At 38.8% G+C, this 19,331-nt stretch overlaps 1 protein-coding gene across 1 annotated transcript; it reads left to right on the top strand.

Annotated features, from left to right (window-relative positions):
* On the top strand, positions 17,843-18,379 carry LOC109950437. The gene is made up of 2 exons (XM_020569105.1): positions 17,843-18,155; positions 18,239-18,379. The coding sequence occupies exons 1-2, from the start codon at positions 17,845-17,847 to the stop codon at positions 18,330-18,332; spliced, it is 405 nt and encodes a 134-aa protein (XP_020424694.1). The 5' UTR covers positions 17,843-17,844; the 3' UTR covers positions 18,333-18,379.

The following is a 19,331-nucleotide window of genomic DNA, read 5'->3' as shown; positions in this document are numbered from 1 at the left end:
AGTCTCTGATCCCTAGCTTCCTCTACATAATTAGAGAATGGGCTAGTTTGGAAATTGAGTCATGACATCCCAAATAATTAGAGAATGGGCTGGAATAAATAGCTTCGCACCTGCCACCCAAACTAAGTTGCTTGAATTGCTGGGAAAACTGAAGCAAGAGTTCAAAAATGGCGGTGGAGCTGATGAACTTTTCGAAGATGGAAGATCAGAAGGCTATACAGGAAGCTGCATCGCAAGGCTTGAAGAGCATGGAGCACCTGATCTGATTTGGCGTCGAGGGAGAGACGGTGACGGCTCTGTCCCTCGATCCTCAACCACCGAAGGCAGACCAGAGAGCATTGTTTCCGATCGCGGGAGCCGAGGGACTGAAATATACAAGCCAAGCACTCGTCCGGAAGATCGGAGAATCAATCAACGCCAAGCTGAAGAGCAGAGCCGCCTCAGCCTCAGGGACTGCGTCTACGCTTTGGAAGAAGAAAACGAAGATGGACTCGGCGGTGGGGTTGGAGATGATATTAACGGTGGAAGTGGATTTCCGGGGGTTGATTTGACTCCCTTGTACAGAGCCTATCATATTCACCAGACTCTAGGGCCGCTGTAGTGGACAAAGAGGACATCTCTTGAATCGGCAGATCGGATGAGGTTGGTGATGGCCCGGTGGATGTTTCTCCCGGTGGGCTGAGTGTAGGAGGAATCTGAGTCGATCAAAACTTGGATGTCATCTTCACGGAAGCCATATATGTCCACAAGGCAGCTGTGCATCCTCTTCACGTCGTTAATGCAGCCCTTCAGCTCTGCCTTGGTTCCCTGAAGAAGAGCTGGTTCACGTGGATTCGCGGTGAGCGTGGTAGAATCTTGATTGCTAAAGTTGAGTGCTGAGTTACACAGTGTTCTCTGCTATTGACCCCAAGAGGAGTGCTAGAGACTCCCATGTTCCGCCATCATTTCGCTTTCACTGTTACAAGGCACTGGAGTATATTTAATTGAAAAGTGAGATACCCACAAAGAATTATTGCCAGGGATATGAACACCGAAATAAAGGGATAAGTACTCTGCCTCACACTATTTCCTTCAATTAAATACATTATTAAAATATCTACAGAATTTAATACTCATGATCAGTGTAGATTGCAGGTGGAAAGAAGAAAAGCCAACGGGATATATCTAGCTTCCACTAATATATCAGTATAATAATATTATACTATTTGATCGTGGTGTTGATAAGAACCCACCAATAATTGCCTTTACTTTATCGCAAATTTACTCTTATTTAAAGTATGATGTGGAATTGACCCTCATACTTTATGAAATTTAATTTACCGCACATTTATTTTATTTACTGTATGGTGTAGGTTTATTACTCATACAACAGTATTTATTTAAAAGGGTGGTGCGGGTTTATCGTCCACGCCTTTACTTTTATTTAAATGTATGGAGCAGAATTAGTGCCCATACAAGCACGTTTACTTTATCGTAAATTTACTTTTACTTAAAGTATGATGTGGAATTAACCCTCATACTTTATGAATTTACTTTACCGCATATTTAATTTTATTTAAAGTATGGTGCGGGATTAACGTCCATACAGCAAGCAATTTATTTTATCGCACATTTACTTTCACTTAAAGTATGATGAGGAATTAAACCTCATACTTTATGAATTTACTTTACCGCACATTTACTTTTACTTAAAGTATGATGAGGAATTAACCCTCATACTTTATGAATTTACTTTACTGCACATTTACATTTATTTAAAGTGTGGTGCGGTTTTATCGTCCATACCAGTAATTTATTTACCAGCAATTTATTTTATGGAGTAATTGTGCTGTATGATGAGTTTTTATAGTATGCAGATCAGGACCAGAAGTTCCTTGATCCTCATCATACAATTACATCAGGACTTGAAGATCCTTGATGATGATATTAATATGAGAGCTGGCAGTCTCTCTGGTACTATATTTGTAAACATGTGATTGGACTTGAGGGTCCTTGATCCCTGACATGTAAATAAGGACCTGGGGTTCCTTAATGATGTAACAGTACCGTATTGTTTCATAATGCCGTACACATGGATGATAACTGTACTGGCAAATGTACTGTCCACATGAATAGATACGTATTCATGACTTGATGAATAATACCGGATATATGAATAGTGACGTATACATAAATATTAACCATTTTGGGTAAACCGTCACTATATTCAAAAAGGGAACCTGCAGTTCCTTAAACTCATGAATGAGCAATTAAATGAGATGCCAGAAGTTCCTCAAGATATGGACAATTATGTAAGGACTTGAAGTCCAGAAAAATGTACAGAAAATTGTAAAAATGTCCATACCATGAGAATATGTGATTTTGGCCCGAAGTTCAAAATCTAACAGTGTTGAGAACCTAAAGTTCCAACAGTTAAATGGACAATCCTTGAGGTATTATTGCAAATTGTGGTACACCACATATTTCTTTGGCAAAAGAAAACGATGAATTAAGGCTTCCCACATATTTTGTTATATCTGGGCCGGAAGCACATGGATTCAAATATATGAGATATTAGCGTGGCTTTTACTCAATTCATATTTCATGTCCACTTGAAAAGGGCGAATAAATTCTGAGTTTGTGTTTAGCCCAGGCAAAAGTTCCATACGTTGAAATATGAAATTTGGGAGAGTCGATGTGGTTATTTGAACCTATAAGGCACAAGGTTCCAAACCGTCATTTTGAAAAGACGTAAAAACCACATGTGCAAGTTTAAGAATGTGCGCAATTATTATTACGGGAATATACAACAGATAGATTTTTTCCACCTGCAATGAAGGTGCAGGCCCGGTAAAATCTATAAAATTACATTATGTTCTGGAAGTCTCTGAAGGAAGAGGACGACGCCTCTTAAGCTTAGCCATGAGCCTCTCGTGGTCTCCCAAAATTCTTTCATTGGAGACCTGCAACATGTCTAGCCTTCTCAGTGTATCAACAGAGTACGAACTCACCAGTTTCAACAAGGCATTATTCTCTCCTTTAAGTTTCTCAACCTCCTGTTGAGACTCATGAAGCATTCTTTGGAGAGACGAATTTTCAGTTGTTAAAATTTGAACCTCGTTTGCTCTAGCACGCAAACGATCAGCCATGTTAGAAACAGAAGCAGCACTCTGAATGCTAAAAGCCATTGAGTCATCAATAGCCTCTTCCTCTGATCTCCCTGTTAATAGCATTTCATCCATTGGAGTAATGAAATTCCTAGCTACTATGACAGCAGTAGCATCATTCATCATCACAGAATCATTAACTGTGAGATGACGATTTTTGGATACAAAGGATGGACGCCAAACTTGGGCGTCACTGGTTGTTGTGGGAGTATCATTTAAATTGAAATAATCTGGGCAGGAAGAAGAGGAAGCCATTTTTAAGAAGGTTTCGAAGAAAGTCTTAAGAAAACTAAAGTTTCAGAAAATGAAGGAAGTTAAGTTGAAACGCAGTTGCTCCAATCAAGTTTTGCAAAGGCAATATCTATAGGAGGAAATATGGCTACAGTTTTTTTTTCGGACCCCAATATCTTTTCGGATCCCCATATTTTCTTTCCCAGATTCCAAAACTTCACGTGGCCTCCATTAATGTTTGTCGGCACTTTCGGCGTTTTCAAAGTATTATTTTCGTCAAAAGCCGATCTTGCTTTACAGATTTCACGGAGCTACTTTTTCAAAAGTATCCCGAGAATCTCGCAATTTTTCCTATGGTTAATTTGAAATTCACCGGTTCTACCTATTCATTGTATTTGTGTATAAATGTGTTACTAACGAAATTCTCTTTGCAGAAGACATCCAGTTTTCTCCATACCTAGGGATGTGATATCTACTTGTTTTTCTTGTCAGTGAGCACTTAATATGCCCGAGAAGCAAGACTATCTCTGATCATCCATTCAGGAAGCGAGACTATCCCTGATCACGTTTCCGCTACATCAGGGAACTGTGAAGGCAACCTTATGCTCTAATCTCCGGAAGTTCTTCTAGACTAGAAGAAATGAGAGCTGGTTGTTTGCTCCCACCAGCTTCCTTCCTTGATTGCTGAGCTTGTTGTCTGCTCCCACCAGCTTCCTTCCCTGATTGCTTACCTTCTCTTGCAATCAATATCACAATTTTTTGCATTTTTTCTCTTTTTGTAACTCTCTGAGGATTATTTGTTTTTGACAGAGAAAAGAGTTGTGATTTTGCTCGTGCAGGATATAACTAGATCATCAAGCGCTACATTATATTTACTGGGCCGATACGAGCTTGAATGATACTTGAGAAAAGTTTCTCCCCCCTAAGGATGTAAGCAATACTTGTGTTATTATATGCTTATACACTTATTTGATATTTTATCCTGAAAGGTAACCAAATGGGGAGATAAGTCTGTTCCAAAGGAATGGCTTGTATGTATCCATGAATTATTAATGCAAATTTTACAGATTGCAAGTTGGATACATTGATAATACACTGCACAGATTAAAAGTCCCATAAGAACAGAATATGGGTATAGCAGTGATCAATATGATGCACGCCTGTTACGTAGCAAATGATGTGGATTGAAGTCCCGAAAGGACAATCCTTTGACATGTCAATATTGATATTGTGCACGCCTAATGCGTAGCAAATTATATGGGTTAAAGTCCCATAATATGGGTTAAAGTCCCATAATATGGGTTAAGGTTCCAGAAATTAATTGACATGTATGTATTAATCTGTGGCATGCCTTCAGCATGACAGATATATGGGTTCTAAATATTCTAACTCCCTAAATGGAGATTATCCACGCCCTACTGCTAAATAACGCTCCAATGGAGGTTATAATCCACATTCTCACATAATAAAAGCCCCATGAAGTGGCTTGGGTACCCAAAAGCAAAGAAATGCTTATAATCGATGCATGCGCATGCAAATGAGAATGATGGGATCATGAATTGATGAATGACAATTTTTGATCATGAATTGATGAATGACAATTTTTGGTTTTAGAGTAGCTACTCAAATCATCAATGGGCTGTGTTGATTGGAACCACGTTCAATTATTAAATGTCGACAATATCATTGGCCAAAATGGAATGAGATAATTCCATTATAGATGAAAATGAACGTGAAAGAACAAACCCACAGTACGAACCCCAAAAGATGTTAATACTGAAATTTATACTTGGGTGTTCGGAATAAAAGGGAATATACCTACTTTGTATGACACACTGTTTCTGGCAGAAACAAGGAATGTTGGGTTTTTCTCCATATTTACAGATTCAATTGTGCCCCCCTTATTACACAATTGCGATTTCCTAAAGATGTATAAATAGCTGGGTAAAAGCTATATAATGTGTCATAAAGTTTAATCCCTTTTAGACAAAATCCGTTGAGAGGATTGACATTGCATAAAGCAAGTCCCTAAAGGACATGTGCTTGAAGCACAAAATTTGTACTCCATATTAATATGCATAAATTACCTCAGTGAGTACATTGATTATAATGTGATTGCAACACATTAAAGCTTCTGCAGAATTCACGAAATATTTGTCTCGACTTAAGGATCGAGCATTATGCCAACGAGATTCTTGCTTATACTAAGAGAGTCTTATCCGTTGGTCCTTAAATGTTTTTCCGGAAGTATACTAGACCAGATAGAGCTCAGCTCCACACTGTACTCTTTTTCTTTCATCTAGGTTTTTATCCCATTGGGTTTTTCCCGGTAAGGTTTTAACGAGGCAGTGCCGCTCAAGGGTTTAGGGTACACTATGAAAATTTTTATGATCGCTTACTGGACAAAAGCTAGTCCTAAATTTTTCAGGGGGAGATATTCACAAAGGGGAGCGTGGTTTTAATAAAGACCTCCATACATTGTACTCTTTTTCCTTCATCCAGGTTTTTATCCCATTGGGTTTTTCCTGGTAAGGTTTTAACGAGGCAGTGTCGCTCAAGATTGACTCACAGAAGCAGTGTCAACTACGATATTCAGAAAGCTGATCAACAGTATGACGTAAAGATATTTTGCCAAGCATCAAGGGGAGCGCGCTATCAATAAAGATCTTCAAACACTGTACTTTTTTTCCTTCGTCCAGGTTTTTATCCCACTGGGTTTTCCTGGCAAGGTTTTAACGAGGCAGTGTCGCACGCGCGTCAATAAACACAGAATTTTATGTTACACATGATTATGTACTCTTTTTTTCTTTGACCAGTTTTTGTCCCACTGGGTTTTTACTGGCAAGGTTTTTAACGAGGCATATTCCGTATCATTTGTGGTCTCCAAGGGGGAGTGTTGTAAATATATAAAGTGGAGCCCACCTCCATACCTCCATTAGAAGTAGCTTTACCTATAAATACCCCCCCTTTCTTTGTAACAAATATACAGATAATACAGAAGAGAGAAACTGATCTGATGGTTTCTCTGCTCCTAAATTCTCTCCTCAATTCTTGGTTTCATAACAGTTTTGATTTTGTATTCCTTTATTGTCGGATGTACATTTATACTATTCAATAGTAGTTCTCCCTCTTCACTCATCGTGATTTATACTTTTTCTTGATTTTGGGTACCCAATGAAATTCGGCTTAAATTCGGCTTGATCTTTTGATTTTATGAATGGTAGGAGGATGATCTTCTTCTCAATTTTTTCTTCGATAAAATGTCTATCCACCTCAACATGTTTGGTTCGATCATGTTGAACTGGATTATGGGCAATACCGATAGCTGACTTGTTGTCGCAATGCAACTCCATTAGCTTTTCTGGCTTGAAGCCCAATTTCGTCAAGAGTCTTCTAATCCACAATAATTCACAACCTCCGTGAGCCATTCCTCGATACTCTGCTTTTGCACTAGACCGAGAAACCACATTTTACTTTACTCCGCCAAGTGACTAGGTTACCTCCCACAAATGTAAAGTAAACAGAAGTAGAGCGTCTATCTATAATGGAACCAGCCCAATTAGCATCTATATATCCAACAACTTCAAGATCTCCATTTTTTGAGAACATTAATCATTTCCCAGGGGCTGACTTTAAGTATCTTAAGATCCGATCAACTGCATTCCTATGAGAAACACTGGGTGAATTCCTAAACTGACTAACCACACTCGCAGCATATGCATTATCTGGTCTTGTGTGTGCTAGGTATATCAATCTTCCAACAAAGCATTGGTATTGTTCTTTATTGGTTGGTTCTTGGTCTATGTCTTCACACAACTTGTGATTCATCTCAATGGGTGTGTCAGCAGGCTTACATCCAAGCATTTCTGTTTCAGTGGGTAGATCTATTACATACATCCTTTGAGACAGAAATGTACCAGTTTTTGACCTTGCTACTTCGATTCCGAGAAAGTACTTCAGATCGCCTAAATCTTTCATCTCAAATTCTTGAGACAAATAATTTTGCAACTTCAGTTACTCTTCTGCGTCGTTTCCAATTACGATTATGTCATCTACATAAACAATTAATGCAATAAGTTTTCCTTCATCACGCTTCAAAAACAAGGTGTGATCTGAATTACTCTGTGTATATCCAAAATTCTTCATAGATTTAGTAAATCTGCCAAACCATGCCCTTGGAGATTGCTTTAACCCATATAATGACTTTCTGAGCTTGCAAACTTAATTTTTCTTGTCAAGAGCTAAATTACATCCTCGGGGTAAGTCCATATATACTTATTCTTCCAAGTCTCCATGTAAGAATGCATTTTTGACATCAAATTGATGTAATGGCCAATCGAGATTTGCTGCTAGAGACAATATGACTCTAATAGTGTTAATTTTGGCTACTGGGGCAATGGTCTCCTCGTAATCTATCCCATACCTCTGTGTGTACCCCTTGGCCACCAATTTAACTTTATATCTTCCAACGGATCTATCTGCTTTGAGTTTCACAGTATAAATCGACCTGCATCCTACTATCTTCTTTCCATGAGGTCAGGGCATGAGTTCCCATGTGACATTCTTTTGGAGAGCTCGCATTTCTTCATTCATAGCTTCTTTCCATTTTGGGTGCTTCAGTTACACTGTTGGGGACAGAGATGTCAGCCAACTGTTTCACATAGTGCACACGTTACTCTGATAATTTGTTGAGGGATATATAATTATTGATGGGGTATTTCTCTTTGGCTTTAAGATCTGCTTCATATTGTACTCGAGGTTTGCCACGGTTCTTCCTTTATGGAAGCTGATATGTAGGCTATGTGCCTTCTGAAATCAAATCATCATGAGATATTTCATTAGTTTTATCAGTTTCAGGAAAAGATGTTACCTAAATGACTTTCTTAGCAGGTGATTGGTGCGGTACTAGAGCTGAAACGGGCAAAATCTCATAAAACAGTTCAATTTCCTCCTCCTGATTTTGACAGCGTGGAGACAACTGATCATTTTCCTCTGGCGACAGGTCGTTTTGAAGCAGGTTCTCTGTAGTTGAAGAACTAAAGGGGGCAACTGGTTACTTTCCACTAGCGACTGGCCATTTCGATGCAGAGTGACGTCCTGGGAAAAAAAATCGAGAATTGGAGCAATGGTGGATTCTCAATTCTCCTCATAGGCTGTTGAAAAATATAAGTCATGTTCCCAAAACACAACATCTATAGACGTAAAGACTTTCTGAATAGGAGGATGATAACACCGGTATCCTTTATGATGAGGTGTGTAGCCAATAAAAACACACTTTTCGATTCGGGGATCCAATTTGCTTCGTTGGTGATCATGTAAGTGGACAAATACAACACAGTCGAAAATCCGAGATTCCAGGTTTGGGGTAGGAGGTGTCTGGATATGGTGGTGTTTGGAAATTTAGGATACTAGAGGGAGTCCGATTGATAAGGTATGCTGCAAAGATGACGGCTTCGCCCCAAAAGGATTGTGGCATATTGGCACCAAAGAGAGAGGCACAAACAACTTCTAATAAGTGTTAGTTCTTTCTTTCAGCTATCCCATTTTGTTGGGGAGTGTAAAGACATGAGTGTTGATGTATGATGCCATGAACTTGTAAGAACTGGTTAAGATCATGGTTGAGAAATTCTCCGCCATTGTCAAAACGAAGAACCTGAATTTTGGCATGAAACTTAGTCTCCACCATTTGATAAAACTGTTGAAACCTGGAACTGACTTCCCCTTTAGTTTTGAGAAGGGAAACCCAAGTCATGCATGTGCAATCATCTATAAACATGACAAACCATTGCACCCCTGCCGGAGTGACAATTTTAGCAGGTCCCCAAACATCAGAATGAACAAGAGAAAACAGAACCAAACTCTTATTTGAAATTAATGAGAACAGGACATGATGACTCTTAGCCAATTCACACGTATCACACTGGAAGCTGGAAATATCAAGACTGGAGAATAAGGATGAAAACAACTTCTTAAGATAACCAAACGAGGCATGCCCAAGACGTTTATGCCATAACCAAATTTTGTCTATCTGCCCCTCAGAACGAGTTCCATTGGTTGTGAAAGCTTGACCAACCTTGACCTCACTATTCAATGCCCAATCCAAGTAGTAGAGTTTGCCCTACCGAGTACCACAACCAATCGTCTTTCCTGTGAAGATATCCTGAAAAACACAATGATTCGGCCAAAATGTTAAAATACATCCCAAAATAGTAGTAAGTTGTGCAGCAGATAACAAGTTATGGTCCAAAGATGGAACAAGTAATACAGAATCCAAATGTAGGGAAGTAGAGAGAGATAGAGAGCTCTCCCCAACCACAAGAGAGGGGTGCCATTAGCATTAGACACTACCGACGAAGTGGATGATTTGTGACTAATAAATTGGCCAGGACCAAATGTCATGTGATCCGTAACACCCGAGTCGATAATCCATGCTGATTTTTGAGAGGACGTATGAAAAGTAGAACCTTTGGTGGTGACGATAGAAGCATGAGTCCAGTAGCCGAGTTAGCATGATTGACTTTATGCTTCTGTGAGTCTGCAATAAGGGGGAGAATCGTAGGGGTTCCTGACATCGCAGCGGAAGTAAGATGTGATATGAGAATGTGAGGAATTGTGATTGGAGGAATTTGATTTGAGGAATTTGATGTAGGAATTGGATTTGAGAGGTATGTGTTTAGGAATTTTGATAAGAGGATTTGAGGATATGTGTATAGATCTTATTTCTACAGTTTTAGAATTCTTTTCCTAAACCAAGGTTTTAACGTTTTTGGGCTAAAAATATTCATTTTTGTTTGTACGGATTCTGACAATTTTAGTTTCGAGATCCATATTTTGGCTGTTATCTTTTCCATTTTAGTCTGTTAGATTTAACTAACCGTTAATTGGTCCATTACATTCAAGACATATTTAACACAAACCGACTATTTATTTCTTAGAACCCTTAAATTTTTATTTGGGCCTATCTTAATAAAGTTAAATTTTTATTTGGGCCTATCTTAATAAAGTAGGCTTTTTCTACGATGCTCGAGGTAAAGGTTGTGGTTTGGCACGTAGGCAAAAACTGTCTGACAAATGGCTAGTTCGAAAAGAAGTGCCAAGCTTTAAATTCTCGATTCATGACCTTCTTCATTTTCACCCTTCTGTCTTTTAACTGTCGTGTCAAGGGAACCATAGCTTTTTCAGAGAAAACCCATAACCTCTTTTTTTTTTTTTTTTTAACTTCAAACTTGAGCAAAGATAATTTTTTGATCAAATGGTGCCAAAGAAAAGTACTGCCATTGTCCTGATTCTTCATCTTCAGAGGTTGTATCCACGAGTCTTCCCTTTATCTTGGGGGTTGGAGTGAATGAATTTGTCACCGTCTTTGATGGTTTGGTTGAAAGGTTTCTGATAGTCGAGCTCAATTTTTACTCTGTACGGATCTCATCAGCTTCTTGAACAGTAATTGCGTCCTGGGGCACAGGTACTTGGAGAAGAAAGCTGACCAGCTCTGTAAATATAAACCTCATGTCATCTGGGCTCCTATTTCTGTATGTCGATGGGAAGGAATCGACTAGACAAATTGGAATAAGATGTTGCCAATTTTCTTTCCAAAGATTGATGTGTCGAGCGTGGGCCTCCATTGGGTGGATTGGGAAAAGAGGATGGAACCTCAGCATAAGAATTCGTGGCTTGATAACGGTATCTATCATGCCATTATGTACTCAACTATTCAACTTCAGGTTGACTCTCCACTTCTGGGTTCGGTCTTGATGTTCAAGAATAGTGCTTCCAACACTTTTGATTTTGGTGTTGGTCGATGTTCTCTTCATCCTAGACCTTCTTGTGGTTTTTGGAGTTTGTCCTCATGGGAGAAGCGCCGACTGGTTGGGAGATTACCAAGATAATCCTTCCAAAGATAAAGAAAGGAGAAAGAACCTTGAAATTCTTTCTAATCTAATTGATTCCAATCGAGCCTATGGGGACTTTTATGAACAAAAAGGTTTATTACCCCCATGGAAAACACATAATGTTCCTATTGTATTGGCTGAACAAATTTATTTTCCCCAGTACCTCCAATTGTATTACCTTGGAGTGGCTTCAATTGGCAGAGGGTTTAGCCTCTTAGAGTTGCTACTGGGCCATTGATCTTAGCCTCCATCTACAAGGGCCTAAGAGAGGCCACCATTGAGCCCATCAACCTTAATGTAAATTTGCAATTGGGGATGGTGTCCAGGTCTGGCCCCAAAGGTCATTTCCAGAATTGATGGGGTGAAAATTGCAGGTGGCTCCTCAGGTGGTGCCTTCGAAGGACTAAGTTTTGAGCCCAATCTCTGGAAGACAACTGAAGAGAGTTTCACATTCTTCATGGGCGAAAAAACTAGACATGTTGCTCAATAGTTGATGAGTTTGAAGAGAGGTTGCTCTTGGTTTAAGGAGAGACTTATTTATCAGGCCTTAAGGATGTTAATAGGCCCACGGCTTTTGAGAATATGGAAATATTCTCATGTCTCCAATCGCGATATCTGCCCTGTGGTGGAAAAATGGACACCAGAAATTATCAATATGGTGGGAGGCCTATAATCCCCATATTTTCAGCAGACAGCTTGGATGCCCCCAGGTAATCCCTGAGTTGAATTATTCTCTAGTCAACAAGGGCTCATCCTATAGATTTCCTAAGCTAAATTGAGAAGTTCTCTTCGGGATTAGGGCCAAGTATGCGGATTCTGCTCAGGCTCTGACTTGAAGCCTTATCAACCTGATTGTTGTTGCACCGAATCCTTTCATTCCTGGTAGGATCACTATTAGGGTCAGTTCGGGCTCTGACTCTGACTTGTAAACCATTAATTGTTTATTAGACAATACTCTGTCACTTATTTGGTGCTGATCAACAGTTGGTTTTATGCATGAGACCATTTAATTTCAAAAAAACCATAACTTGGCTTTTATTCAACTATATTATTGGTATATAATTGCCCGATCATGGGTAATTTTTACAAAAGTGATCATAACTGTATTGAAAATGGGCGCAGCCGTAATGAAAATTAACAATCCGTAGTTCAGTCCCTACCAAGGTCATTGCCTATTTTTCCCAATAAGAAGGTATGAACTTTTTAACCATTGTCTATTAATCAGATGCTGATGAGTAGTGCCATTTCTCCTTCTTCAAAAATTTTCTCACGAACTTTTTTGTTGTAGGCCCAAGCCACTATTTGTTCACCAACTGTCAGATGGGTCAATGCTCTGGCATGAATTACACTTAGCTGGCTCAATTCTTGCATCATGGCTTCTGTATAAGCTGCTTCGCCCATTCCTGGCTGTCGTTCCAGTCTCAAGGAATGTACATTGATCTCTACATGCAACACTACGTCGTGACCATATGTCAGAGCAAAAGGTGTTGTGCATATAGCTATTTTCTTAGAAGTTTTATCTGCCCACAGAGCCTTGGATAGTCTTTTGTGCCAGTCCCTGTGATTGTCGTTCGCCATTTTCTTGATGATGTTGATCAATACTTTTTTAGTAGATTCAGCCTGGTCATTTGCTCTCGGAAAATAGGGACTAGACTGTACCAATTTGATGTTGTATTCCCAAGCAAAATTCTAGATTTCTTTTGAAATGAAGGAGGTGCCTCTGTGAAAATTGTTTCTTGAATTTCGAACCTATGAATGATTTGTTGTTTGATGAAGGTGATCACTGCAGCCGAAGATATGGTATTTAATGCCTTGGCCTCCACCCACTTGGTAAAATAATTAGTGGCTATGATGATGAAAGTGTGTTCGTTGCTAGAACTGTGCATGATTTTTCCTACAAACTCCATAGCCCATCCCCTGAAAGGTCGAGGCTTGATTATCGGGTTCATCAACTAATATAGCTCAATTCAAATATCCATATATAGTTATTGCCTAATTAGAGTATTACACATGTAAAATATAGTATAATATAAACATATAAATATGCACATAAACAGTCTGGTTTGATTTAGTGCGGTTTACAAAAGCTCAAATCAAACTAGTAAATACGGTTTAGTTCGGCCAAGGCATTAAATATCATATCTTTGTAAAAACCAAATCAAACTAGTAAGTACGGTTTAGTTCGGCCGGTTTCATCAATTCAACCGGATTGATGCCCACCCCTATTCTCAACCCAATGTACTTTCTACAATCCCTCTTGAAAAGACCAATCTTCCTACAAAAGTAACACTTTGTACTAACATACACGAGACTTATTTTCCGTAAAGTTGTTACTATGGCCTTTCTCATGGTTGAAACCAATCTTAAACAACATCCTTAGTCCGAGTCTTAATCACTTGCTAGATTCACATGTTTTTCAGCTTTTTTCCTTTTTGGGGTTCTGCTCTTCACGCACACAAATGGAAATCAGTTCATCAAGATCCCAGACTTTTTTGGTGCCACTGTAGCTGTAGGTGCTTAACAGATGTTTTTGTACTCATCACCAGGAAGGGAATTGGGACAATAATGGACCATTGGTGAATCTTCAATGGGCATCTTGAGGTTCTCCAACTTAGCTCCAATGTCTATGATGCCCATAAGATGTTCTCTTAAAAATATATTGAGTCTAGGAAACCTTAACCTTGTTTGTGCAAATAATCTCACGGGAGAATATTCGCCAAAGATTCCTTCGTCTTCTCTGCTTCTCTTTCTCTCCCTGCAAAACAGATCGGAGTAAAAGGACCACACCCGGGGAGTGTTGGCCAAAGGCTCTCCGATGCCTAAGTCAGGTAGGGTGTTTCAAGGAAAACCGGGTGGCCGGAGCCTTGTGTGAGAGAGAGAAAGAGAGGAGGTGGCTAGGGTTTTTGAGAAATAATTTATGCAGAGTTTCAGTAGGAATTTAGACGTACCTCAACCATTGTGTGTGGCTATGCTTTTATAGTAGTCTCGGAGGCTAGGGTTTCAGAGGAATAATTCCGTAGATGGAAGGGAATTATTCCTCCCCTTTTTGGAATTGATTTGATTAATTAGGGATTTGATTAATTAGGGTAAATCAAATCCCTAATTGTGGTAGGTATCAAATCAAATCCTGACTTAAATAGGTAACTCCTCATTTAATTGGAAATTGGGGTAGGAATAGAATTAATTCTCGACCCGATTAGGTAATATTCTATTTAATTGGGTAATCCCCAATTAAATTGAATAATTCCCAATTAGGTCAAATAATCCCCAAATGGAAGGAATTATTTGACCTAGGGTTTTGATTTAATTAGGTTCCCACAAACCTTACAAAGGAGAACCATCATAAATTAATGTAATATAAAATTATATTCCTGTATGTGAAGTAGATAATTTACTCTCAATTTTCCTTTGTTTTCTGATTCTTGAGTTTATAAAATAAAGTTGAGCAAGTAGGTCATTACATCAAACTGTATTCGCCTAACAAGGAGTCTAGACTAGGAAAAAAGGACATTAATTTGCAGACTATGAAATTTTGGTAGTGTGTGTGAGAAAATCTCCCTTCTTCAATAGCACTTGTATAAAATAAAATAAAAACTATATTTGAAGAATCTCACCGCCCTCCTCCAATATTGCTTTATATAAAAGACGTCCCACCAAAAAATTACGGGAGCTTCTATAGTGAGTGGGAAGTTATAAGGGGTGTTTTTGAGGGGTATGTAAGAGCCGTTGGATTTCATCCAACGGTGAGTTTTTAAAAGAGGGTGCATGTAGAATCGGGTTGAAATCTAACCCGTTAGAAACCCAACTTCAGTTGTTCCCCTCTTTCCCTCTCTGTGAAAAACTGAAGAACACAATCCTTTCTTTTTGAATGTAAAGCAAACCCACAATTAGAAGGATCCAAATCTCCCAAACCTTATAGTCACTCGACTGTCATTAGCTCGTTGGGAGGCCTGCGATCTATGGTATCCTGGGTATTACGAAGAATGGCTCTTACCTATCTGTTGCCCTGTTTTGATTCTATGGCTCAAGTGAAAACCCCTTCTCTTTTTCATTCAGCTGACAAGATTCCAGATGAAAGCAAAGTAGCATATCTGTTTTTGTAGCTAGAAGCCGCAGCAGCAGTTGTTCCTCGATTTTGGTAGAGATGGAGTCTCAAATACCAAAGAGTCTTCTCTAATGTCCACCACATTCTTTCAAGCTGACTGACTTCAGAGCTCCCGATTGATTTTGAGAGGTAAGTTCACTTGCTGGATTGATTTTATTGGGTTAGGTTTATTTTTTGTGAGGGTGGGAAATTCGTCATTTGTGGCATCAATAATGTGTCATTTTCTTATGAATATTCAATATACTTAGTTCATTGTTGTTGGTCGGGGTGGAAAATTTTGAAATGTAGGTAAAAGAACCTAAACTTAGGCTTAATGACATTAGGAGTAAGCAGTTGGAGAGGATATTGGGTGAAGTTCTGTAATTGGTGGTTTGAATTACATTTTTGTTCTTAGTTGAACATGTTGGTTCTAATGTTATTTTGACCAGATTATTTCACAAGAGATGAAGTAACTTTTATGAAATTTTGCTTGTGTTTTGTGTAATCGGAAGTTAGGCTATGCGTATTTTGTGTCAATTTGGGCAATGTTTTGTGTAAGTGGAATGCATTGATATGTTGTAATGTAGTAATGACTGATTAATGAATGAATAATTGCTATGCAGTAATATAGAAGTGGATCAATAATATACGTAGACAAAATGTCTGGGGGCTCAGAGAGTGATGAATGTGCAACAGCTAATGGGAGGGTTTATATTCCTGAAGTAAGAAATGAGGAAACACCAGCAGTTGGGATGAAGTTTGACTCGCTTGACCTCGTTTACAATTTCTATAATAGATATGCATTCTTTGCTGGCTTTGGTATTCGACTTCATTCTAGCTTTTGGGGGAAAAATAAGAAAGAGATTTTGAGGAAAGAATTTGTATGTTGCAAACAAGGTGCATACAGGAAGGATGAAACTCGGGAGAGAAAAAGACAACGGGGAATAAGTAGATGCAATTGCAAAGCTAAGATTGTGGTTGTGAAGACAAATGGGAGCAAGAAGTATACCATATCTCTTTTTGCAGAGGGACACAATCATAAGATGACACCCTCAGAAAGAATGCATTTATTGAGATCACACCGTCATATTTCAGATTCTACAAAAGTACTCACAAAACAGTTGGGTTCAGTTAATATTCCCATTCATCAGAAGGTAAGTATTTTCGAGGTGCAATCCAGAGGAATGGATAAAATCGGTTTTATCAAAAAAGATATCTACAATCTTGAATGTAGTGTGAATGGGAAGCTGAGGAACCACGATGTTGAACTAGTGACCGAGTATTTTATGGCTGAACAGAAAAAAAATGAGGCTTTTTATTTCAAGATTGAGGGAGATGGGCATGACAGGTTTAGTCGATGTTTTTGGGCAGATGCAACTTCTAGACGGGCGTATGGGTTTTATGGAGATGTTGTTGTATTCGATACCACATTCAACACGAATCGATACGACTTGACATTTGCACCAATGTTGGGAGTTAATAACCATGGTCAAACAATTGTCTTAGCATGTGCATTTTTGAGCAAGGAAACGACTGAGTCGTTTGTTTGGATGTTTGAGGAGTTTAAGAAAGCCATGCCAGGTGGGGAACCTAAAATGAGTCGTTTGTTTGGATGTTTGCGGCAATGGCCATAGCGATTTCAATAGCCTTCCCGAGTACATTTCATCGACTTTGCATATGGCACATCACATCAAAGTTCTCTGTTAAGTTACCACGTGACGCTTATAAGGAGTATTGGCGTGAATTTCAGAAAGCCATATGGGATACTGACAATAAGGATGAGTTTGATGCAAAATGGAATATTGTGGTTACAAAGGCTGGTTTGACTGACCATCCATGGCTAAGTTCAATGTTTGATTTAAGGGAATCTTGGGTTCCAGCCTACGCACGACAATTTTTTGCCGCTGGAATGTCAAGCAGCCAAAGAGCGGAAGGTTCTCATGGTTTTTTCAAGCAATACATATCAAGGAGAAATTCGTTGATGGATTTCATAATACGATTTGAGAGGGCACTTTCTCATCAACGTGAAAAAGAGTTAGTTGCTGATCACGTAGATGCATTTGAAGTGGCTCAATGTCTTCTACCGATGCCAATGAACAAACAAATGGCTACCTTGTACACAAGGACAATGTTTCAAAAGTTTGAGCAAGAACTAATACAAAGTACAACATGTTTCCTAGAGCTCAAAACAGAGGATGCTTGTAAAGTTGTGTTCAACGTGAGCGAAAGGAAAAATTGGGAAACAAGAGTGGCAGAAGTCGTATATGTCAAAGATTCTGACCACGCATCGTGTAGCTGCAAAAGATTTGAATTTGTTGGAATTATTTGCAAGCACATCCTAGCATTGTTCGGAAGGGACCAGATTGAATATATGCCCGATAAATATATTTTGAAGAGGTGGAAGAAAACTGCGAAATCTGGAATGGTGTCAGATGCAAATGGCAACGAAATTAAAGACTGTGCAGATCCTGGCCTTCTAATAAAGAGGAGTACAATGTCTCGACTTGCTTCAGATGTGGTTGAGGATGCATTAATGAGTGAAGAAGGATGTGAGCTACTGTCAGAGACTCTAAAAAGTTTGCAGGTGAAGTTGAAGTTGCTGAAGGATGGACCAAGTAATAACGAAGTTGGAGGGCCCAGCTCTCAAACACAATATATGAAAGACCCTAAGAGAGTGAGGTGCAAAGGAAGGTCGAAAGGAGTAACGGGAGCAAAGGAAAAGGCAATGAAGCGAGGGATTAGACACTGTCGGGAGTGTGGACACATTGGTCATGATAGAAGACAATGCCCAGCCTTGAACACACCGTAAGATGCTAACACTATTTGTAATAACATCTAAAATATGAAAAGGTAAAATTTTTATGTGCTTGTGTTTGATGTTTATGCAGGACATCACCGTCGAACAATGACGAATCAACTCCAATACATCGTAGTGACCCATTATTCGACGATTTTGACAGGATGCACGGACCAACTGAATGATTTATATTTGTATTAGACGAAATGTGGTTGTTATGAAGATTAATGATCAGGTGAAGTTTTATAGATTCAGTTGTTGAATATTATTGTGTTTTTGTTCATGTCCACCGATGAGCTCTTACTATGTCCACTGGTAATTGAAATGAAAATTTGCTTGGTTTCATTCTTCCATGAAATTTGGAAACATGTTAATTTTACGTCTTCTCCCTATTTATAAATTTTCATAGACATTTGATCAAGTATGAAATTTGTAGTTATGTGAAGAAGCAATGACTTTTACCATGTAAAATGGGCAGTTTAGGGTGAATTTTGTTTTAACAGAGATTCATTTTTCAAATCCTCAGGGTAATGCAGCAATTACAGCAGCCAGCTGTTGTTTCCATTACCAGTAATCATTTCCAGCAGTAGCCACTTTTTCCGACTGGTTATTAGGGGCACGATTTTGTACACTTTTGTAAGTGAAGGATACTTGAAGCACTTTGTTGGAACAGAGCAAATAGAAAGCAGCGGGTAAAAAAGAAACATAACATTGCAACTAATTACATTTCGATACTTCGGTGAAAAATATTAAAGGGTACACTAACTTACATAAATACTCATAATTCCACACAGAAAAGAACATTTGATTGCAAAACATATTATGTGCTTCCTCATAGCAATACCACGATCTCCCCAACCAACTGAACAACGGTAGCCACAATCACTGGGTCGTACTCGTCAGCTTCTTCTTAGCAGGTCTCACATGCTTATGGCCACTCATATCCCTAGTGATATACAGGAAATAAATCTTTAGCAATATTTGGAATTTTATTATATATAAATAAACCATAAACCATTCAGTAAACAATGTATATCACATGTTATGTTACTTATGACTCACGTGTCAGTTTTTTTTTAACACATTAGTACGCTAGCTCTTTAATGTAAATGGACATGATAAGGAGCATTTACTGATTCCCAGCTTTCTGTGATATTGACTGCTTATTGAATAATATTTCCATA

This window comes from Prunus persica, chromosome G7, assembly GCF_000346465.2.
Source record: "Prunus persica cultivar Lovell chromosome G7, Prunus_persica_NCBIv2, whole genome shotgun sequence".
In the NCBI taxonomy this organism is placed as follows: Eukaryota; Viridiplantae; Streptophyta; class Magnoliopsida; order Rosales; family Rosaceae; genus Prunus; species Prunus persica.
Note: the sequence above shows the minus strand (reverse complement) of the source record. Positions and strands in the feature narration are given on the sequence as shown.